A 25544-nucleotide genomic window follows, 5' to 3' on the forward strand; every position below is an offset into this window, starting at 1 on the left:
AATTTTGGGCATTTTTGCTCATGTCTCATTTTCAACATTTTGTTTTTAGCTGCAATATAAAGTCCTGTACCTCTATGGAAATAGTCCAGTATTGGAAAACAAAAGGTGGTTCTACATGCTATGGCATTTTATGACATTGTGTTTTTTTCATACTTGCCTCCTAGATGTGTAAACACAGCTGGCAGTTAAATCCAGTTATGGGAAAAGTCCCTGAATTTTATTCACGTAACTGTCACAGCTACATTACTAATGACTTCATGATTGTGATGAGTGAGCGAGAGCAGATGTTTACTGTTTGTTTAGTTTTGAATAGAATCTGGTAGTGCTAACGGTTTATTTTTAAGTGACACGTGAAATAAAGTGACTTTGACGGAATATAATTTGCACTAGTATGTCATATTTGCACTAGTATGTTACTAAGTTGTGTTCTTCTCTTTTTTCTTTCTTTTCATTTTATTTTTTATTCTTATATTACTTGCTCTACATTTGTATATATATATTTATCCCTATTTGTTTATTTATGTTACTTATCTCTAATTTCTTGTTTTTCACTCAATTTCTTACATCATTGTTGCACTGCTTGCTCTACGTGCCTTTTTTTTTAAAGTTTTCTAAATCTGATATCAGCTTAGATTTGTTTATTTTTTACAAAGGAACATCGCGTCACAGATGAATAGTTCAAGGATGATTAGAAAGTTGAAAATCTGATCATTCTCTCTGTTTTTACAGTTTATACCTCTGATAAAAGAAACAATCTGTTTTTGTTGTTTGTTTTTTTTAAATGGCATACATTTCAAAGCCATCAGCAGGCTTTGGGGTTCAGAGATTTTGAAAGATTTTCCTTAGATGTCTGAGCCTGGACCACATCCATACCTGCCCACTTTCAGTCTACGCTGGTTGAGCTGTTTACAGTACACATCTATACGCACACAGCAAAACTTTGGGCACCCTTGTGGTAAAAACAACAGTATATTCCGGCAGTTTCTCAAAATGCAGTAGTATGCTGTGACTCACTCGTTTGCAGAGTTGTGTGTCCATCATAAAGTTGTGGACATGCTTCTCAGCCTTGGTCAACTCCAGCTTCCTGGCTACTACTGCAACCACCAGCGCAGTGCAACCAGCTCCCTGTTGCACAAACACATGGTCCAGCAAAACACAGGAACACTGGTTTGTGATCTTTTAAGGTGCGATTCGTTAACTTTACTATGTCAGTGATAACAATACTATATGAGAAGGAGAGAAGAGAAAACAAAGCAGCAAAGAAAACAAATCTACAAGGAAGTTTCGGCTTCGTTTTAACATCAGAGCAAAAATAACAACAGATTTTCGAGCTGTACAGGAGGACCATTAAATATATGTACCAGTGCATAAAAAACATCTTAACAGGGAAAAAGAGGCACAACTATGTGGAATTATATACTGTACTTGATGTTAATCTGTGTGATAATTCCTTTTGAGCCTGTAATTTTAAACATCTGGCAGAGAGATGCAGTTGAGCTTAAACACTGTAAATTTTTATGATTTTATAATAAATTAATTTAGTTTGAACACCTGTGATTTGAGTATCTTAGTTACACTAACGAAGGTCTTTGTTGATTGTCAGCAAAACTACATATTCAAAGTTCTTTCTGCAGTAAGTTCGGTCACAGAATAAAGCTGGCAGTGAGTGCATTAGAGTCTGGGTTTAGTTCTGATCCTGTTGGAGTTGTCTGGTAAGAATTTTATCTGAAAGAAGACAACAGGAACCTACCATGATCCCTGTAAGCAGACACACGCCTTTCCCACAGTACGTGTGTGGTACCATGTCACCGTAGCCGATAGACAGGAAGGTGATCGAGATGAGCCACATAGCTCCCAGGAAGTTACTGGTCACTTCCTGTTTGTCATGATACCTGAAGTAACGAACATAAGCAGAAGTGGGAGACAGACAGTCAGGAAAACTGGACGTTTTCTTTCTTGAATGTGAGCATGCTGAAGAAAGACTGTGCGAACCAAAGAGGGGTGGTGGGTGGAGGAGGTGGAGGTGGTGAGGACTGAGGAGTAGGAAGAAATCATGATGCAAGGTGAGACACCTGTTTAAAAAAGCCAGTTTGGCACAGAGTCCAAAAAATGCATCGAATTCTATTCTGAGAAGCAAAAATGAAGGTATGCTCAGTGCGTTTGAGAGAGAAACTAGAATTCTTTTCTATTGTTCTTTGGCTTTAAGTCGTTTCTATGTGAGGCAGTTTTAATGGAAAAACAAAGGCTAATGGGCAGGAAACTTAAAACTGACATGAAGGCAGAAAAAGCTTTTTTTTCTTTACTAAATTTGGTGATTTCAAACTGAAACCACTGAACATGTGTTGTATGTTCAGCATCTGCCAGTGTAAAAGTTCTGCTGGTATGAATGATGGGAAGGAAGGTTTTTTTAAAAAAATGAGGCCAAATCATTGTCATACAATAGCAAAGAAATTACAATTTTAAAAAAATGTTTCAAATGAAAAAAGAGACAGGCCATGTTGCTGTAATTGACTGGATAGAGCACCGCAGGTCAAACATATTGAATAATGCAACCCAACAAATGTATGTCTGCATCCAAAAATGCAAATACAGTTGCTTTAAATCAAACTAACAGTTGGCTTATTGGTTGTGGTTTGCTGCAAATCTTTCTTCATAGAGTTTACGCTGCCCCGAGAAAAGGTTTGGCAATGCAAATCATCACTTCAAACATGTTGTCTGCTGAAAATAGCTGACAGCCATGCTTGAATTTTCAGTCCAAAGGCCCACAGTGCAATTGCAAAGATACTTCTAGAGAAAAAAACCCCCCACAAAGTACAAAGCTGGATTGTGGATGACATTCCCATACCTTTTTGCAGCAAGACAAAAGTCTATCACAGAGGCAAATCTGCCTCATCCACCCACCGTCATTCAAGTGGCCTGATTATTCCCAATGGGCTGTCTAGGAGGAGATCAGATAAGATTTAATGTGGAGTTAAAATCAAATATTCATTAAGTACTTTGAGACAACATCTCACTAACATCCTTATGACAACGTAAATTGAGTCTAATTTCTTGGGATTTTGTTAAGGCTTCTCTAAAGGGATTCTGACTGTTCCAATCATGAATTTCCAATGAGTTCCAACTATCCAGCAGGGACCCAGCATGCGGACTCAAAATGACCAGAACAATCACCTCTAATTAGCGCACAAGTACAGATTGGAGCTCTCAGGGCCAGTCTGTGAATTTTATCTTAAGTTTTCCTCTCTGTCGGAAAAACTCCTGAGTTAGTTTATAGAAATGCCCGCTCCTCTTTCTCCTCCAAGACAGTTCATTGTTCTCAAATATCATAAATGAAGTAATCATGCCGTTTGCAGTTCTGAAAACTCCCACTCTCGAGTTTCTATTCATGCTCAAATTCAGGGGGAAAATTAACTATGAGCATTTTTTGTCCCACAGAGTGTCGAAAAAGTGTGTGGTCTGTGGGAATCAAGCTTTTTAAATGACATGCAGATAAGCAGTCTGTACAATACCATGCAGGAATAAAAAAGATGTCTGCATCCTGCATGCTTCAAAGCCAGTATATTGAGAGCAGGGGAGCGATGGGAAAACCGAGGGTCCGCTTAGAGATTCAAACCATCTCTGACAAATGCTGCAGTATCACCAGGTGGAGCGGGGTTTTACGTCTTCTCGGACAGGCTTTCATTTGCAAACAGTGGGGTAAGGATTGGATGAGTAACAAAGGAAGAAGCTCATTGAATTTGACACCCCTGTCTCTTTTACCTGCATCCCATCACTTCACCAGCTGCCCTTTGATAGCTGCCAGAGGGCTAAACTTGATCAGCTGGCTAAATATTGTAATTACAAGTGAATAGTATGTTAATTTCATTCATCTTGTCATCAAGGCGTGCAGAGAGTGAGTCATGTCTTCAAGGAGGGCAGAAATGTGCTGCACCTTTCAGCATAGTAAACAGTATATTACAGTGTAATGCAGAGGGTCTTCTCTCTCTTTGGTAATTATAACCCATAAATATGCTTGCTTCTTCTTTTATCATGTTTTTCTAATGGTGGATGTATGTTTTCGTCGCACATATTTCAGGTATTACTCTGAAAAAGAAGCAGACGACAGCAATTCGGGAACAGAGACAGAGGCTGAACGGGGAGCTAATCGATGGCATTTTAAGGCTCTCAATATACTGTGTCAAGTTTTGGAATAGCATGGAGAAGAGCTGGCACCACTTTCAACCTATTCCAGGACAAGAGGTATATAATGTCAAGCTGATAGTTTTATCCCCCACTGTTAAATCCTCCCTGACAGACAGTCACGGCGACGACTTATCCTGCAATCAATTAGTAGATATTTCAGAGATTTATCCAAAGTAATACTCTAAATTACATCTATATGAGCTCTGAACCTTTTCTTCTATGGTGGGCTGGAGGACAGAGTACAGCATGATGAACACAATACAGGACAGACGAGGTAACATCTCTACGGTTCAGTATCTTAGCTAAACATGTCGACAGCAGCAACAATAAAATTAATAACAGCTTCATCAAACTATCTTCCAAAACAAATAGTCTAGTCGGCCCTATCACCAGCACAGGGATGTTTTCTGTTCATGTACCAATGAACAATTCATTGTCATTTAATTTTTTAACTGCTGCTATCCGTAGATGAGCTTAGGAGGCGAGATGATGACATGTCCTCTGAATAAATAGAACTGCTATGGATCAAATGTGAATGAGCCACACACTTCCCTTTGCCAACATGCGCACATACACACTTAAATCATAAGGAATATTCTAAATATCTGATCAAAAACTTTACAACATAAAATATTTCAGGTTTAAGGACACAGGAAAAATCTTTGCACATGCAGTACTTAAAAGTCCTCTGAATGCAACATAACTAGCTTCTGTCCTTTTTCAGTGAAAATTGGCTCCTTCTTTTCAGCAATTATATTTATGTTGTTCAGGTGTTGTTTAAATGTTGCTGTCTATTAACTGCTTCACATACATGAAGCCTGTGAAATTGCTTCAATATGAGAAGAGCTGTTTGAACAACACATACAAATGTGACTAATGTGTTTTGTGTCCCTCAACATACACAAGTGATGTAAAAATTGTAATAAAATATGTGCACAACCTAAATCTACACCAATATTCACAAACTTCCTCTGAGAGACCTGCATTATCTCTACTTTCCTCCACCGGTCAGCTACTGCAGCAAAGCAAAAGGACTTCCCCCACAATGAAAAGCGTCTGTTTAACATTCTGCAGCTATCGCTCATAACAGCACATCACCTCCTCTTTCTGCATTTTTTGCTTCACAGCAACAAAGTGAAGTTAAAAAAAAAAAAAAAAGTCAACTAGTCTTATTGATTAAGGAATTTGAGCACGGGCTGAGATAACTTGGGGACAAATATGTTGCGATGCTCCTCTGGGAGTGTGTTAGTTGCAGTAAACATGAGCAGATTAGAGTCAAAGTAATGATGACCTAATTGAGAAGCTGCAAACCTAACAGTGTTTTTAAAGCACAGCCAATATGCAAAGCAGGCAGGCAAGGAAGCAGCAGCAGTAGCACACTCCAAATGGACTTTAAGCATTTCTATCCTGCACATTTGATAACATGTTTCAGAGTAAAAAAAATAGTCAACAGTAATTTTTAAATCATAATATTTTAGATGTTTTAATTGCAGGGGTCTTTAGATTAAATTCAGTTATTCTGCATCCCACTCGAATTATCGAAAAAAAGGTAGTTCTTTAAGTTAATTCTTTAACGGTGCTAATGGGATACACAAACGCTAACAGCAGTCTGTCGGACAATCATGATCCACAGAGGATGAATCCTATTGACTTTTGTAATCCCCTGACTTTTCCTGTACCACCACTATTAGCTTATTATTTGTGGTTTTGACTGAAATGATTTTAGAACTAATGAACTGATTTCCATTAAATATGCAACATACATTCATGTCCCCCTCAGGATGACTCGTTTTAGCTCTGGTAATGCCTCCATTTTTTATCTAGTGCCATCATTGGGTCAAAAGTTCCACTGCACTGGAAACATGCAAATATAATAGCAAACGTAACTGTTTAGAACGTTACACACAGCTGCTCCCAGCTTAGCAAAAGACATTTCTACTTGGAAAGTAAAAATGTCTGTATGTCTGAAAGCTTACACTGACTTGAGGCACCATATATAAAATACATTTCGCTCTTTTCCTGTAAAGTGCACACAGAGAAAGCTCACATATACTGTAAGAATGGAAAAGCATAAAAAATAACACATGCAGAGTACAGAACGTAAAATTCCGACTGTCTTCATCTCTTGGCTTTGTGCCCAAGTTCAACTCTGTTCAATGAATTCTTAAAGACACTTGAGCAGTCAAGGGGCTCAATGTCACAGTGACCCTTCATCAGAAAATCAAACATGGAAGAGTAGCGGTCTCACAAGGTGTGTTGTAATTGTGCTGTAGCCAATTAACATAAAACATAAACCATATGGAGGCTTGCTGTCTCACAGCGGCTGGATATCAGCCTGAGATTAAGTACCTCTTACGTCTCCTGTATATTTGTTGCCAGGAACAAAACTATTATGTTGCACCAAAATGACTGCACATTAACAATGAAGTAAATTTAATGTACTGTCAAACAGTTAATGTCAAAGTAAAGACTTGCCTGGATTGTCTGACTTGTAAATCAAGTGTGCGTTTTTGTGAATCTAATCAACACTTTGACAGGAGCTACAAGAAAACTTCCTAACACCACGCTGCAGTAGTATAACTACTGAGACTTTCTGCAAGTCATTCAATTACAAATAATAAAGCTAAAGATGTCAGCTTACACAAGGCCTTATCAAGCTCTCTACCCATGCAAACTTTCATATGTAAACTGAGAACTTCAGTTTTTTTTTCCCATAAAGTCAGGCCTCTCAGTGACCTGCCATGACTGTCCTTCTTAATCTCCAAGGCCACCAGACAGGAAGCTCCTTTCATGACTCCCTTAATCTTAATGTTCCAGTGCTGGAGCGTGCGCTTGTGTCTCCGGGGTTATCAGATAGAGAGTATCCTATTACAGATGTTTCATTGAATTAGGCTGGAGACTCCTCCAAAAAAAACTCAGCAGCAAGTTTCCAGCCACAGCATCACACTCTGGCCATCCTCAGCCGCAAAGTAAAGTTGTCGTGCTCAATCTTAAAAACAAGTTCAAAATAGCTGCCCTGTAATTCTTCTCCTAGAAATTATGTGCTCAATTTGCTTCGCACTCTGGGTATCCAACCTTCAGGGGACACACATATAGAAGCGTTTAAACACGACTTCTCCACCTCCACTGCCAACTCAGTACACCTAGGCATTTTCTTTCATGTTCCCAGTCTTCCCCATGTGCTCAGCGCTGTAAAAAATGTGCTGTATTTCTGCCCACAACACCAAGTCTGGCTATAAGGTAGCACTTGATCATTAGAATCAACCACCTCTCTAGATGCTGCCTACTTTCAAGTGCCCCAGAAAGTGTCAACCCAAAACATTTCAAGGTTTTTCAAGTTTAAAGTTCTTATCACGTGGTTATTGAATTTCTAGCTGTTTGTTGTTCCCCGTTTTGCAGCTGTGAAACACTCAGGGGGAACTCATACTATACCTCAATAAAGCATAATGTCCATCACTAATTTTGCTTATTAAACCAGGCTTTCTCCCATGAAAACCAGAGAGCACAAGCATTAAGTGTATATCTTGTATGAGACATCAATAGGAGGAGTCATTACAATGAACCAATCCCCCAAAATCCGACTAGTTCACAGCAGAATAATCTTTCTAAGAGTAGCCCGCCTTAAGCACCTACCCAGTGACTAAGAAGACTTCATAGAATATTTACTGAGGACAGCAGCTACGTGTTTTTGAATTTCTCCTTCAGAACACGTTTTTCTTCTAACTGTATACTGAAAATGTTCCTACGGAGGCTGCAACTGAAGTACATTTCTATACGAAAGGAAAACAATAAGAATTACTGATTTCTACTAGAGGCTGCTACCTGCCCTTGAGCAAACAACAGCACCAGATCAGCTCATGATCCTCAGTGTAGATCATATCTGGGAATGGTGATCCCCTTCACCTTCCTTGTTACGCAAACATGCTCTGTAAATTACCTTCAGCTGCAATCAATACAACGCCTATATAGTTAGCATTGTCATAAAGACATATTTCCAGATCAAGTCATCGAACCACAGAGAATCTACCTGAGCTTGGTGAATTAGACCCTTGTCTTAGCTTGAAAGTAAACAGTTCGCTTTGTGAGCTTTGGGTTCAGTCTTAGTGTCACATTTGTTTTGAGTTGGTTGTTAATTAGGAGTTGCAGTTTATTCTGTAATGTCCGTCAAATTTCTTAACATATGTGGACAAAAATGCTTTGAGAGACTGAAAATCTTGGAACGAAGTTGTATTCAGCATTTTCAAACAACAGAAACATCTTCTGTCACCACCTATGCTCCTGCATTTTATTACAAATATAAATCTACTGTAAAAACAACCTAATAAGAACATCAGCACTGTTAGGTTTGAGCCTGCTCATTGACAGTTCAGTGTGGTTACACTCACAACCTGGAGGCTGTAAACTTGTAAAATCTACCTGAATATTTTATGTAAACCTGTGGTTGATGTGAGAAAGTTCAAGTTGCACCGGTGTGTGTTTCTCTGGTTAGACACTCGGACAGCCTGTTCTTGGCTTGGCTGTTTGTATCTTGTGGCTAAGTGATGACACAATCTGGATGTCAGACCTTGGGTGGAGGTGTATCTGACTAGTAACTCAAGCCTGATAATCTGGTGCTGTGCTCTGAGGGAAAGTCAGCTAAACTTTCTGAGAGCTTGTCTTCAACGTAGCCTTACGGGTCCTCGCTGGAGAAAGCGCGGCGAGAAACAGCAGTCTCGCATCGCCTCGAAATAGAGCATTTTGTTTCAGATAACAGAGTTAGAACAGGAGAGGAAGAGAATTAGATAACAGTTAAGGAGAAAAAGGAGCGAGAAACCAGGGAGGCAGGCAAGGCATGCATGCAAGTGTGTAACTGAGTTTGGGCTGGATTAGGCCTGCTTGTTATGGATAAGGGAAGGCAAAGGGACGGGAAATCAGTAGTGGGGAGAGATGAGGAGAAACTGCAAAGCATGCCACGTCAGATGGGTACAGTAGGAGATCTGCAAAGGATCAGTCAGGAGTAAGAGAGAGAGGGAGGGAGCTTCTTGGTAGTGAGGGAGAAGCCAAAAGAGCTTAGTGAAGGAGCTTAGTTGAGGTAGGTTAGCTCTGAAGATGGGCTGCATCAGGAAAGAAGGGAAAGGGGGCCAGTGACCAGAGTTAAATCCACATACTGTAACATTAGCATTTCTCCCATCTCCCCCCTCCCTCCACCCCTCCATCCGTCTCTGTCCCCTGGTTGTGTGTCTTTCATTCCCCCCATCTAGGCGTTTTCCAGGTAAGACTCCGTGTTCGTCCAATCTCACACCGTACTGCCCTTTGATTTACTGAGGAGCGTGGTCAATGTGACAGTGTAGCGGCGCATTTAACAGAAGATACAAGTCACACACAGCACTTTGGGAAACAAGCGCCTCTTTTGTCCACTTTTGTTTAACTAGAAATGATGGGGTTGATAAGTAAACATGAAAACGTGCATGCTGTTTCGATGTTTACTGAAGGACGGGAGGAAGGGGGATGACATTCAGTTCATGTATGCAAACAAAAACTGGAGACACTGCAGTCGGCACAGAACAAACTCCTGTTCATAAGGTGTCTCCACTTAACTGTGCTGCAATGGAAAACAATGCCCTTATTTACTTCCCTGTATGTACACTGTGTACCACTACTTATATGTAACTAGCAATCAAAGCCATTCTGTGCTCAATAGTAAGACACACCCCAGACCAAAGTGACCTTAAGTAGTACACAAAATGACTCGTCATTTGTTCTCTCCTTGGATACTCAGACCTTCTTTTGGCGACAGAAGACAAACTGTCCTCCTCTCTAGACAAAAATCTTTAGGGCAGAAGCAACAAAAGTCTGTGGAAAACTGGTACAACACTGTTCAATTAATTTTGTGAAGGGAGACACATAATGAGATGATAATGTGTGAACACAAAGAACAGAAAGGCTTTTGCTCCTCAAAAATCTTTGGAGTTGCTGCTAAAAAGACTTTTTGTGCAGTATGGATCTATAACAATTGCATAAGGACAGGGAGAGAAAAAAATGATAAAAGACAAATTGCCCTCTGGCAGACGCGTGAAGGTGACTTGAAGGAGTTGCTCCATTTTAGTACAAATTTCCTCCTCCCCTTCCTTCACCTCCTCCTGCTCCAGGTCCTACTGGCCTATCGCACAACAGTTAGCAAAGAGACGCTTGCTTCAAAGTGCTGCTCACACCGTCGGTCTCTGCTGAGCTCCTATAGACACTAAACTCCATTTTCTTAGCAGAATGGTGCCACTTTCATGCCAACTTAAGGGCCTACCTAATTCTCCTTTGGCCTACTGAGTTGGAAAGGATCATCGGTTAATTTAGTTTCAGAGGGGTTGCCCCTTCTCCCCACTACCACCCCCACCCTCCAACCCCACTCAGGGCAGCAGTGGCGCCAGCTCGGTGAAAAAATGGCAAGTTGGTTTTTCCACGGCTAGAGAACGAGGACTCACATGGTATCCCTATGGAGCAGCATAGTGGGGAAATAGAAAGTACAACAAAACATTATACAAACACACACACACATGCACGCATACGCACAACCTACGTGTGCATGCTTGCACCCAACCATAGTAACACACGGAGACATACGTACACAAATCTGCCGATCTGAACACGTTATTCTGAAACTGAAATCAAACGACTAAAGGCATGCACTGCTCATGGAAAGTGTGTGTCACAGAATGTATGTGTGACCAAATCCAATCAACTGAGACTCTGTTAGAGATCCTGTGCTTCTCATCTAATCATCTATTTAAGTTTCCAAAGTGACCCCACATAGAGTTAGGCATGTGCAGTGTCAGATATTCACTGTTTTTGAACTATAAAAAACTTAGTATTCCTGCCTTACATAATGAGGTACTAGAGACCAAATGATGGCAACAGTCTCACCTTATTGCCAATTTAAACCCTGTCACAGTTAAATCGAAGGCTAGGATTAAAAAAGACAGACAGTGAAACAGTGTGCAGCAACAGCCCTGAGCTTGACTCTATGGAGACATCATTAATGGTATTGGAACTCGCCATCACACTGTCTTGATGTTAAGGGTGAACTCTCATCACTGTTACACCACACTGTCCTGCCTCTGTGTTCCAGAGAAGCGGCAGACAAAGGTCAGCTTATCTGGTCCCCTCTATGAGGTTTAAATCCACCAGCCAGCAGCTGGAGGTGCTGAGGGTCTAAGAGGATCCAAGGTCAGGTGTGCAAAAGGGGATGGTTAGTGACAGGTTAACATGGGGGTAGTTAAGAGGAGGGGTAGAGGAAGGAAGGGGGGTTCTTAGTAAAAGCAGGCAAGGGGAGCTGCAGGAGGACACGAAGCATCTTTAGTCAGGGCCTGGCCGAAAGATTGAAAGAAAAGGCCCCTTCTGGTCTGATGCCTAAGTTTTACACTGCAGTACATGCAGACTGGCATATTGGTTCTAATAAGAGCTGTTGCCATGGATCTTCCACTCTCCACCCACCCTATTCAAGATCCCCCTCCACACCAACTAGGCAAAGATGACTTTAAGACATCAAAGCTGGCATTAACGTCTCATTTCCCTATGCAAATGCAAAGCGAGAAAGAAAGAGAAAGCTTTTCGTTTCTCCCTGCCTCTTTCAGTTTCAGTGAGAATCATTGCTGCCCCCTTGAGACGAAGCCCGATGCGCAGTTTTGGAGAGAAAACGGGTTAGGGGATCCTGGGGGCTGCTCTGCATTACCAAAACAAACCATTCAGCAAACAAACAATTAGACACTCATGAATTATGGACAAGCCATCTAAAGTAGCAATAAAAACAAGGAGTGGGAAGTCGTGGAGCGAGTGCTGAGCTAATGAAACGTATGTCAGGGTGTTTTTAAACACTCAGGCAGCGGTGTAGTACGTGGGCGCATCAGCGTATGCCTCCCTGCACACGTGTACAGTATTTACATGTAACCTATTCTGATGATTCCACACATTTCCGTGGACAATTGCAGGGTGAGCGACAGAAAACACTGTGAAGCGTGGGACAAAACAGAGACGAAAGTGATAGAAGAAAAGGTGTCTAGTAATCCACAACGCACAATTATGCATCAGCCATTTTGTTTTTCAGTTTGTGCCCAGCAACATCCATTATTCACAACCCTGTGTTTACCTCTCACAGACACGCACAGTCCATGCAGCAATGATCCAGGAGGATATACTGAACACCAGCAGAACAGTTCCTGGACATATGGTCATGAGGGTCTTCATGACAAAGCGTGTGTTGAAGTTGATCTTGTTGAGGGCGCCGATGCTGCGAGACGAAGCGTCCGTGAACAGCTTGCTGTGGAGTAACATGACCCTGCCAATCAGGTAGAGTCTCAGGAACATGGGGATAGAGAGAATGATATCCACGTCAGCGTCGGCCACCGACGGCGTGTAGGTGAAGGCCAGCCGCGCCGTCCAAGTGAAGACGTACTGGCCCGGGATGGGATGGATGGCACACACCAGCAGCTCCAGCACGATGAAGAAGATTCGCTCATACGTCATGGCTATCCTCCAATCGTCCGCACCATTGTCGACCATAAACAGCTACAGAAGAACAAACAAGGACATTGGGGTCATTGTAGTATTTTATTTTCTTCCAAGTGTCACTTTTTTCCTCCATACAGCTCTAAAATTCAACAACATGCCCCCCTAAGTAGGGCCTTCACTGTAAATTCATGTTGTGTAAATAAAATGATACATGAGACATCTAAGTCATTTATCTGAGATAGTCTATGTAACTTCATTTAATTGAGATGCAGCACAGAGCAACCAAATTGAAACACAACAAAAACATACATACAATCAAAGGAACCCATCAGAATCTGGCTTGTAGATTATTTGCACTGTTTTCCGACTATAACAATTGATAATCACCGCCTAATAAATAGTAACACGAAAACCAAGTCCTAGGTATGAATAGACTGATAGCTGTCTTGTTGAAGAGAACGTCCTGATGGCCACATTCAACAAAATACATGGATTTAGAGGCGTACATTCCTTTTCTGTGTATCACACTGTATAACATATATATATATATATATATATATATATATATATATATATATATATATATATATATATATATATATATATATATATACACACGTTATATATGGGGCTGTTTCCTTTTTCATTTTTATTATTTTGCTTGCTTGCTGGATGTGTCGTCTTTAATTGTAAGCTGTATTGAGGCCTTTCTACATGATGATTATGCACTTTGAATTATACTGATTTTTGAAATAATATTTTCTCACATTTAACCTTTTTCCATTTGGGCTCAAGCTGCAAATCCAAAATCAACAAAAATTCCAAAAACTGCTTGTAAAATGAATAAAATAACGTTAGGTTTTCTATTGTAAACTCACCTGGATTTCCCGGGCATGGTACATTATTATAAGACCAAGCAATATAACAGTGGAAAGGCTGATAAGGCATTTCAGTGCAAATGAGTATGAAGATTCCTACAGTGAGAGAAAAAGACATGAGAGAAGATATGAGAAAAGGCCATGTTAAATTAACACAGTAAACAAATTTCTACAAACACCGACTATCGTCATATGATAATTTTGTATTATCATTTTATACTTTACATTATACAAAGGAATAAAAAAGAAAAAGTTTTACTTAAATTCCTGTTGGCTTTCTGTATTTTCAGTGTCTATATTTAGCCGCAATAGACAGTACTGTATTCATGACTTATCACTATAACACCAGTGATTTCTGAGTTGTATGTTGCTGCTTAGCAACAAAATCTAATGACGTAGCTGAACAAAATAGATACAATTCAAGTTAAAACTGAGAGTTTTCACTATAACTCGGTGTTCCATATTTTCAAGATTTAAACTGTGAAAATGAGTAGCAGAAATCAACATATATGTTCACATTCACTGAAGTATATACAGATACACAGAACACGTACACACATACTTATCAGCTTAAGTCTAACCAGACCAGATAATGGGCTATTTCACACAAACAGCGCAGTCAGGATGTTGCTAAACAATGTAGCTGCAGGTGTAGGTGCAGCCTGATATTATCTATGGACGCTATTCCCCACCATCTAAACTACCAATTAATCAAAGCCCAGCACTAACAGGGGGACTTTCCACTTAATAGTAGGTGCAGAAAAGGCAAGGCTAGCATTAGCAGGGGGGCCACCACAGTGAGCATTGCTGGTGATAAATAGGCCAGCTGGATGCTGGCACTGCAGTGCTGTTTATGTGTGTGTGTGTGTGTCTGTGTGTGTGTGTGTGTGTGTGTGTGTGCGCATGTGTGTACATGGGGGCCATAGATCTAGGAAATGAGAACCTGTGCTACTCAAATCCTCCCCTCTATGTTGGTAAAATGCCAAATGATAAATCAGTTTAAGAGCCATGGTGTAAAAATGCCGCTGTGCAGCAGAGTAATGATCATAGTGTTGTTATTATAATAACGACACCAACGACAAATGATAAAAACAACAAGTGGAAATATCGTTGCTAATCGTCAGCGTGATGACAGTTAGAGCTACTCAGTATTACTCTGTCCTTCGGTGGTCCATATTACAGAATGTATTTTTAGCTATCAACTAGATTGCTTTGCCCCTTAGGTCGGCGACATGTTCTCAAGACATTCTAATGTCTGGAATTGTTTTGAGAAGTCCCTGCTGAAATAACATTGAGTAAACCAATTAATCCACCTGCCAGAGGTTCAAGGATTTTTCAGTCCCAGAGCTCACTGCCTCTTAACGTATTTGCCTCCTTCAGGGCTCAGAAAACCTTGGCTGTCTGCTCCGTGATGTGACATGAGATGGAAAATGGACCATCCACCACACATGCTACCTGTCTGGTGTAGGAGAGAGATGCTGATCTACTCAGAGGCACTGGGTCATTTCCATTTCAGCTGAGGTCAGCTTGATGAATGGACTGAACTCCACTCAGTAACAGTCACAGACAAATCTATTGACTTTCTTAAAACCCCATAAATCATCCTATAGATTACCCTACCGACTTACTATATCTAACACACACACACACACACACACACACACACACACACACACACACACACACACACACACACACACACACACACACACACACACACACACACATACATGTAATCAAAAACATATTTTAAAGTCTAACAGACAGACCTGGGAAAAATCAATCGATTGTAAAAGGAATACTAGTGGGTTTGTGTGTTATAGCCCATCTACAAATGTAGTTAAGATTAATGCTTATATAAAAGTTTATATACCGCCAGTAATTGAGATTTGAGCCAGTCAGCAGACATACAACATTTTCGGACAGTTTTGAACGGAAACTTCAGGCAACTCTCAAATGCAAATGTCCCAACATTCTTGAAAGCACCCAGAGCTTTAAAAATCTAGTTCAGTTTGTTACAGCTGTAGCACCTTGTGACAATGTAATCTTGAAATCAAAATCACTGTGACAAAATATTTATGTTTAAGCTTGCTATATAAAAAACAGGTGTCCTAGCCAATGAAAAGACAGAGCCTGAAAAAGTTAGAAGCTTCCTGGTATAAGATAATGTTAGCCATAAAAAGAATTTGTCACTAGTTGTGGAAGAGACAAAGATAGCAACTAGCTGGTGAACAGACAAAGTTAGACACTTGTCGGAGACATGACAAAGTCTTTGAAAATTAATTAACGAAAAGACAAAGTTAGCCATTAGCTTGTGAAAATACACAGTTTGAAGCTACCCGGTGATAAGTTAGTTGTAAAAAAAAAAAATGCAAAATTAGTCACTACTTAGTGAACAAACAAAGCTAGTCCTAGCTGGTAAAAACACAAAGTTAGAAACCAGCCAATAAAAACACAGTTAGCCACTAGCTGGAAAAAAAAAATACAAAATTAGAAACTAACGCCAAGTAATTAGTAAATGACAAAGCCAACAGCCAAAGCCACTAGATAGTTTACACAGTGTCGCATATGGCAAGCTGAAAAAAATACAGTTGTACTTGTCACAACTTGGTGAAGACCAAAACGATTAAACATTGTACTTACATTTGTCTGGTTGCTGGAAGCATAACTCCACATTAATGCTAATGTTGAATAAATAACAATTTGTTAACTCGTTTGCCTTATAAACTTAATTACGTCACATTATGTGCAGTGTCGTGTTCGTGCTGTCGGGTTTTGACCCCAAGCAGTCACTGATACTTGTCGTAGATGGGCTTAAACACACAAACCACCTGTAAGATCTCCAGTCCTTTACAGTTTTGACTCGGTCCATAGGTGAAACTTACCTGTCCTGTGACCTGTCATGCACTGCAATGCACTGCAGTGTCAGCTCCCTACTAAACAGCCCAAGAAATACTGTGGCTTAAGCTGCTCTGAGTGCACTGAATGAATGACGTTCTAACCATAAGTATGACACCACTGAAATGTTTAGTTGATCTACAAGGACGATGTCAGGTGAAGATTGGGTGTTTTGGTCACAGTGACCCTGAAACCAAACTGCTTTGCTACTGTCCTTCCTCAAGAGTCCCCTTTGTTTCTACAGCCTACTGCGTCACTTGCACTCTCATGATTGCTATGTTTCTGTCTAAGTCTTTCTTCATCCCCTTTCCTCCACTATCCCACTCTCCATCTGCCACAGTGGCACCAGTAGTGGAATCAATCCTTTGGCTACGTGCCAATCTGATGAAAAACTTGCAACAAAAGTAGGCCAACAAGAAATGACTAAATAAAACTAATGGACTAAATGGAACGTTTAAAAGGCTAATCCGAGTTTTGATAGAATAAATAGACCGTTAGTCACTGTGCAGATCACATGACACTCCTTTTCATTTGTATTTGAGGACTATTCCCAATAGCTTTGTTAGATAATGTACGTCAGTGTCTGTGCTAATAATCACTCTTCATGAAAGTGACAGCTGCAAACCCCACACAACTCCAAAAACAACAATAGCCATGACAACACACAGCGCTCCCACTCATGCATCACACACATGCACAACCCACCTTCGTGTAAACCCCCCATGACAGTTCCGTTTCTGTCACCATGACGACAATCCCAAACATCCCGAAGATGAGTGCGTAATCGCTGAGCCGCTTCCGCTTCTCGAACAGCGCCCTCCGGTGGCCGAGCTTGTAGCCAATGTCCCTGTTCTTCTTCTGGGGAGCCCTGCCTCCACCGCGCCCGCTGCCCTCCCTGACCAGACTCTCATTGGACGCCTTGCTGGGGTCTTCGCCGCCGTTGCCCTTGGACACCACCACCTCCAGCCCAGAGCTGTGCAGCGTCTGCAAGGGTTGCGTCTCCGAGTCGAGCTCCGCGAGGTTGCGGCGCGACGAGGACGCCAGGCTGCCCACTAGTGGTCTCACCACTCCGCCATTGTACTTGCAGGTGTTCATGGCTATCTGAGGGAGTCGGCCGCTGCTCTCGGAGAGGGAGGGCTTGGATCCAGCATGGCTCAGCTTCTTCTGCTCAGTAGTGGCCTGTGAAGAGGAAGCAAAGGGATGAATACAATACTATCACAACAGAAAGGGTGTAAAAGCTGACGGTAGGTTGAAGAAACACACACAGTTGCAGACTTTAAATAGAGCATTGATGTGGGAGTTACATCTCTGTGGCTCTGGAGAGGGCAAAGAGAGGGAAGGATCTTGCAAAACAATTTTTGGTTATAAAAGCAGACAAATTTAGTGCTCAGCAGGACATGTGTCCAAACATACAGTATGAATCAAAATAGCAATAGTTCTTGAAGGACCCAAATACCGAAGTTTCTGAGTAACGGAACCGTAGCAGTTTTAATTAGGGATGGTTTAAGCTTGTCTTTGTAAAGTGAAAAACATAATTCAAGTGCTAAAAAACTGTCAAGACATACTTTTGCATTGTCTTTTTTTGACAGTATAATACATATGTACCAGCTTTTCCTTCAGGGAAAATGGCATCAAACCTGATAGCTCAAAAACAAATGAATAATGGATGGAGCTTGATGTATAAATAAAACCATATAACCAATAGTGGACCCTACAAAGTGCAGAAAATTGAATCTTTGCGCTGCACAAATTTAGATATGAATGATTAATGCTCGGCATGACCCTGTTTCCTGTCAGACAAACACTCTTCCTCTGCAGAGATGAGCGGTGGGCTGCCGAAAAGAGAGGACAGAAGAAGAAACCCTTCTCAAATCAGGCATATCTTAGAGCTTCCTACGATTTTAATGGGAAGGACTCAAAGGATAGTGCGCATGCATAATGTAAGCTAGCATAAAAACACAATGTCCAACAACTCTATATTTCAAATTGCAACAAGACAGAGGATATATGATCGCCTTCTTTTGTATCTTTTCCTTTCAAATCACCTGCACATCACAGAGGTGTCTCTTCTTTCATCGAGTCGTATATCGTTTCTGCCTTTTCTTTGTAGATAGCAGAGTTTCTGCCCCGGCAACACAGACAGAAAATGTTCCATCCATACAGAGGCTGTAGAGCAGTCACCCCAGAAGCATCTATCTGCCTGTCTATCCCCTGCCCTTCAGAGACTTGGGCAGATTATCATAATGGCTTATGAAAACTTCACATGGAACAGTGCTTTTTCCGAAACAAGTTGGGGGTGTGTGATAGCACTGCTGGCCATTTTTATTAGCCTTGACAAAGCATGCCTAATGCCTTTAAATGTGCTGGTGGGAATACAGAAGGGCAGCCCTAATGGAAATTTACTAACTCTGGTCCTGTGATGCTATCGTCTTGTGCATATTGTGGCTCCATGAGAACAGGACTAAAGGTTAAGGATTAGTGCAGCCCATAGTGTTTCTAATCCCCTTTTCTGTATTAAATTGCTTTTTAATCTGTGCCATTAGGACCTCTCTATACTTTTGAAGACTGTTCAGTGAGTGAAGTTTAGGTTTGAATGACAGGAAAAGACTGAAAATAGATGCTGATATGGCAATAGTGGTCGAGATACAGTTCTTTGTAACAGGATAAAATTAGAGGGAAACATTTTGCTAATTTGATTTCAGTTCCACAAATTAAAATAACAGCAATTTCCCCACAGATGCTGCCTGGATTAAAGTCACTTGTTACTGATTTGACAATTAATTCTGGCAATTTACAACTTATTGGCAACAAGGATTCGAATCTCAACATATTTAATTCATGCTCTGCCATACAAAGTTAGAAAAGCCTGGATGAAAAATATGGATTTTCTCTGCTTCAGGAATCTCTTGTAAATATAGCAACTCAAAATCAATATCAAAAACATCAACAGAGATATACACAGACTGGCAGAAGACTTGTAGGATTGATCTTAACCAGCATCAGCGACTGAACCGTATGAAGCTGTTTTGCTAAATATTTTTAAAATCTTCTCCCGTGTGTAAATATCTTGCTTTTGCTGCAGTAACTCTCAGCCTGTCAGTCTTTTGTTTAGGATCCTCACCATAACCGGTACTGAGCCACTAGCAAACATCATCACTGCTTTTGGTGTCACAACATGATGTCACTCATTCTCAAAAGAGAATTTCCTTCCTTTGTGTAGGAGTGAAATAACTCTGAAGTCCTGCTCTGAGCCTGGACTATTTTTAGTCTCACTCAAACTTCCGAAGATGCGTGATATGTAAATACGGATCCTCGACTATAAAAAAAAAAAATCTGAGAAACAATCAAACAGACTCAAGAACTACCGTCACATAAAACAAAGCTTGTGGATGTTTGTGTTAATTTATTTTAAAAAATAGAGTCCAGAAAAGGAGTAATAAACTACTTCTGACTGCAGATTCTCATTAATACTTCGGTAAAAGCTTTCGTCCTAAAGCAACGTACAGTTTTCCCTCATACATGTGTACATTTGGAGCAATTGGGGTTCTCTGGTTTTTGTGGCACAAAACACCTTAAGTTAAGATGTTCCTTAAAGTCTGAGTAAAGGTTTCCTTAAAATAAAATCAGTCACACAAAACATCCTTTAGTGGTTCTATAAGGTTTCCTTAAAATGTTCACTTTAGTATTCAAGATTTTCTCTGTATCTTTCTCTTATATTTAAGGAAACCCTTAAAGCTAATTAAAAGAATGCACAAAACACCTTAGCAACCAATGTAAGGAAAAAATGTAAGGACATGCAGTTTTCTCTCATATTTGTGATTTTTGTTTGCTGCCATTTGTGGATCACACTTATTTTGTATTTGTGTTTTCTTTTACTGTGTTCCTCTAGAAGCCTAGTCTTTTCTCTCTCTGACCAATATGGTTTTCTTGTATTTTGTTCGTCTGCTTGTATTTTAACTATCTACACACACTGAGCAACAGGTGAGGCGATAAAAGGTATCACAAGTGTGACAGCAAGCAAACAAGTGGTCTCTATGGAAACTGGAGTTTTACAGTTTTTTTCAATTAAGAAAATGGCTTCATGTTTTCCTTAACTAAGGGATTCTGCAAAACATCCTTAGGTACCTCCCTTTGCTGAGGAAAAAAAGTCTTAAGTGTCATATAGGAGTCAGTTGTTTTGTGCAGATATATATATATATATGTATATATATTTTATTTATTTATTTTTTTTCATTTATTTATTTGATAAATACAGACCTTTGAGAAGATCATTGTCAAATTAAGGCATTTCTGTTTGTTGATAAATGTTCTGTAATGCTGTTCTTGGAAAGCACAGGATCATTTCTCATCTTTCTGTGGATCATGGTAGCTTCTCTGACGCACCTTTACCTCAGTTTTTTTTAGTTCAGCTGTACAACTATGTGTGTATTTCACAACAGACTGTAAAACAAGCTGATGACTCACTTGGTGGTGTCACCTGTTTTAATAAAAAATTGTCAAATTGAAGAACATAACCAACATAAGCAAGAAAATTAAAGAGCATAACACACAGGAAATGTTCACATTGGTTGAAGGTGTGGATTTATAGATCAGAGTGAACTCTGAGTAAGTGTGACTGCAGAACAGGTGATTTTTCTCTCCCAGACAGAGACATTCCTGCTCCACCCTCGACAAACAAACCAATCCCTGCACCTAAACTTAAATCATAAAAGTGCTTTGTAAATTCCTACAACATCAAATCTCAAACTGTCTGTGGAAACTATGTGTTCATGCTGTCATCCAATTGGGAATGTCAACAATTACAAATAACATGAAGCCTTTTCTTATAAAAAAATAAAATTATTCCTTATCTGTTAGAAAACGTTCACATATTGGAGCAAACATGTTGTAAAATGAGACACTAACGTTCCCCTAACGTGGTTTCCAATGACCAACTGCATGCCAATAGATCAGAGTAGTATAGCCATGTTGTGACAGTGCTGGGACAAAACAGGAGCCTGACACGTAAAAGGAGAACATCCCAGGAAGTGTTGCTCCAATAACATAAATGAACAGGATTGAAGATGGACGCAGGCAGTGCAGGGCTGCTGTTACATGCTCAGCTTTAGTTACCTGTTTCTGGTGGTCATTCGTCACTGAACCAGGTCAGGACTGACCCAAATATGGCCGACAGTAGTATCAGTCAGGTTGCGTGAACACATATTGGACATCTCTGCATTTCCACGCAGCAGAGAGAAATTTTTAACCAGAGAGAAGCTAAAAGCAGGAAGATATGTGGAAAAGACAGAAAATACTAAAAACCCTGACTTTTTCTGCGGTAAAACTAAAGCGTCCTTAACAGACCTTACAGCAGGAGCCCTCACATCACTTTTCAAAACCTCAAAGCACTCAATCAATTCCATACTCTCACCCACTCAGCCAGCTAGCCAAGCTTCTGAGCATTTGCCCTGCAACCAGACTAACCAGTGCAGCAGAAGGGCACGGTGGGCCGGCGTGCCCTTGTCGTCCCCCGATGCCCCCACAGAGGAGATGCAACGAGGCTGCCCGTCCAGCCAACCAACCAACGGCTCAATTTCATTCTGAATAGCACACAGCATCCAGGCTCTATGAAATGGAGACTCATAATCAAATTGAAAAGCCTCAGTGCAGAACAGTTTAAATGAAGGCCTTGCTTCTCTCTCTCCCTCTGTCTGTCTCACTCTCCAGGCAATCTAATAGAAAATCCGCATTCTTCAGTGCTGTATGGGGGCCACTGTGCACTAGTTTTGAAGGCTTCTATACTCTAAAAATGGAATTGCGCATAATAATAACAATTCTTTGTGTGTGAGTTTGAGCAAGTTGGTGCCAGTCTGTTTAATTATGTGTGTATGTGGGCGGGTGGATGTGTGCATATGTGCGCTAACCGAACAAGCTGAGCCGGAGCCAGGCCCCAGATTAGGTCGGATATTGATGTAGACAGCGACGAAACAAGCAGAAATTGTATGAGAAGATCCGCGTGTGTGTGTGTGTAAAATCTGTGAACGGCAGACAGACGCTGACAAGGCTGACGTGAAAGGAGGATCACAAAGGAGAAAGAGGAGGGGAAAAAGCGACAAAAATAAGGTAGACATCTAGAAATTGAGGAAACATGAAAGGGCGAAAAGAGAAAGAGATAAATGAAAGAGAGGGAAGACAGCTCCCTGTGGGTGTCTCTGCCAGCCCCAGGAGTGATTGAGAGCTGCAGGCTACACTCTCCAGTTTGTCCCTGCACACTAGACGCTGTCACATTTCTCTGACAGGCCAGCAGGCATCAGGGCTCCTCCGTCCATCCCTGACCAGCATGTGGATCATTACTCAGCACTGGTAAAGACAGGGGAAAACCAGTGGCTGCAGATGCACATGCATCAAGGAATATACTCCATGACAGCTGTCCGCGTGCTGAGGTGGTGGACATAAACAACATATATCTACTGCAGGATCTTATTAGAGCATCAAAAATGAACAGCTTAGGCCCACATATCACATCTGAGGAATAATAATTTAAAAACTGTCATCTCGCAGTAGTAGAAAAGGTGAGTCTCTTTGTGCCGAGTCTTATCGCCCTATGCTTCATGCCGTTACATCTCTGTAAGGATGTCTGCTGGTAAATAATGGCTGCTGCTGCTCCTGTCTGGGATAAGCTCCTGCAAGTGTCTCAAGAAGACACAACGGGGATTGAAAAGGATGCCGACGCTCACGCTGACTTCACATGTCTGAGCGAGCGTATGGACGGCTGCTTGATGTGCAATGAGTGAGCAGCTCACATGTGTCTGGGGAAACACCACATAATCAGTGCAGGAACACATAAAAAGCCCATCGCCAGGTGCAGTTTCACCTCAAACATTTCCCGTCTCTCGTCTTCTCTTGTCTGGTTTTGTCTGTTGTTCAGTGTGTAGCATCACTGAAGCTGTTACAGGCTGAAGTGAGGATTCACATCGCAGACCGCTATTATATCTACAGTGTCACCAACGTCTTATGCATGCTGCTGTGTACTGATTTAATATCAATACATGTGATTGAATATTAGCTGTCATCATGTTGTGACACAATTGGATAAAAATGTAATTTTTTATATTTTATAATCTCATTGAATTCAAAATTCACATTAAATGTACATCTGTCCATCAGCCTGCCCTGTTGCCCCATCAGTTAGCGAAGTTGTCTCTATAATAATGTTCTAGAAACAAATAATATGAAATAGCAAATATATTTTTACAGAACGCTATGGTGACCTGATCACGATATTTTACCAACATAGTGAAGAAAAGTTCATATTAAACACAACTGCAAACTGTTCACTCCCAGCTCAAAAGGATCATATTTACAATTTCTGCAAAACATTTTTGAATTCTTTTCACTTTCTGTACAGTATCTACTTATGACAGATAATGATTAATCAAAATCTAGAGATCTGAATCCAAAGACAGGCTAACGTTTTGTTGCAGTATTTCAGCACTGTCTTATACCAAAGGAAGCCATAGCTATGTTGGTCCACAGTTGAAAACACATTATACAATATTATGTTAACAAAAAAAAAGGCTAGAAAACTGTAATATGCTTAGACTTTTTAGGAATAATTTTTATGGCGGGTCACCTTAGTAACCAAGAAGACAACTGGAGGTTTGCGTGATGTTTTCCTAAACCTACCCAAGTTCAATTCTGGTGCCTAAACTTGACCAGTGCCTTTGTAGTGTGGGCTAAAAAGTATAGCTGAAAGCAGATAAAATGTTTCACTTCAGTCGGTATCGATAATTATTGATCCTTTTTAACTCCTGTCTCCTAGTGAAAGTTCTGTGTTTAGTGAACATATAACCTCCAAATGTTGACTTTGTAGCTCTTTTGATGTGCAAAGCTAATAAAACTCAGAAGTCGTGTGATGTTAATATGCAAGTCAGTAGAAAAGAACAAGCCAAAACATGTTGCCACCTCACAATATGACAGCTTTTATTGTGGAACTAGCACTTCCTGTGGTAGGTATTTCACGTTAAGGTGTAAATCTGAATCATCAGGGTTAAGATTGGTTGTGAATTGACCTCTAAATGCTTCAAAACCAAACCAACAGCTGCAATGTAAACTACATATTCTATAAGCAATACCGCCATGCCCACTAAAACCGGCTTTAAAGCTCACCATCATTCAGTGAAGATGGTTGACTGTGTGGTCGAGGTTTGTTGAAAATTCAGTCATTATCAATGGTCTTCATAAAACCTATGTACAATAAATGGTGACACCATCAACTTTAGCACTGCAGTCACCTCAGGGATGCCATAACCTTCGCTGAGGCACAGAACTAGACATAAAATATGAAACAATAGCATGAACCCACAGCAGAAAATGGGATGGCATCATTTAAAGATCACATTCACTCATGCTGTGAATCATCTGACACGAGCTGCTCACGATTAGTTGCTTTTTGAACATAATTGTAAGAAGTAATAACGATTACATGTGAGTAAATACTGTGTGATGAATACAGGGTTGCGGCTACTAAACAACAGCTACTATATACAGTATTGAAGGAAGAAATGCTAAAAAGAACAGTTATAATGTGGTTGTTTTGATAACAGAGATGATTTGTGGCTTCTACACACCTCAGCCTCCCTCAGTCTCTTTCGTTCTCTTACTCTTCAGTTAGAGACGAAAGAGAAAAAGTAGCCAAAAACAAGACAAATCCTCCATGGAGTAAAAGGACACAGGTACGTGCCTGTGGGAATGTGTTATTGTTAGGACTAATAACGCGCTGTGTTCAGTCGAGACACAACGCTATTATAATTAGGACCCAACAAGGTTACTCCATGTGTGCATGCACAAGTGTGTGTCTTATAAACTAGGTCCTGGGGAGATTGGGGTTAGAACTGATGGGGGGGTTACTTTCCCAGTGGGACATCCACTGCCTCATTAGGAACAATTTTAATTTCCAGCAAATTAAAGGAGGAGGTTGTTAAAACCTGATTTCTAGATTGGGGCCATAAAGGATGGACTGATCCTGATAAAATGATTAACAAACTGAACCTGGAAGTTGGCTATTAGTGTTAGAATGACCCCTAAATGCTGCACTGTTACAGAGTAACTAACTGCATCTAATCAAGT

The 25544-nt window shown here is 40.6% G+C and overlaps 1 protein-coding gene across 7 annotated transcripts in view; it reads right to left on the minus strand.

Annotated features, from left to right (window-relative positions):
• The window catches only part of kcnn1a (potassium intermediate/small conductance calcium-activated channel, subfamily N, member 1a), a 65438-nt gene that overhangs the window by 12680 nt on the left and 27214 nt on the right, over positions 1-25544 (minus strand). For 6 of the 7 annotated variants that reach the window (XM_055014438.1, XM_023267649.3, XM_055014437.1 and 3 more), the window contains exons 2-6: positions 17142-17615; positions 13539-13634; positions 12299-12717; positions 1751-1892; positions 1015-1125 (exon numbers count right to left, since the gene is read on the minus strand). In XM_055014438.1, coding sequence (XP_054870413.1) covers positions 1015-1125; positions 1751-1892; positions 12299-12717; positions 13539-13634; positions 17142-17531 — 1158 coding nt within the window. In that variant the 5' untranslated portion in view covers positions 17532-17615. The other variant, XM_055014440.1, reaches the window with a different exon arrangement.

This window comes from Amphiprion ocellaris, chromosome 10, assembly GCF_022539595.1.
Source record: "Amphiprion ocellaris isolate individual 3 ecotype Okinawa chromosome 10, ASM2253959v1, whole genome shotgun sequence".
NCBI lineage: Eukaryota > Metazoa > Chordata > Actinopteri > Pomacentridae > Amphiprion > Amphiprion ocellaris.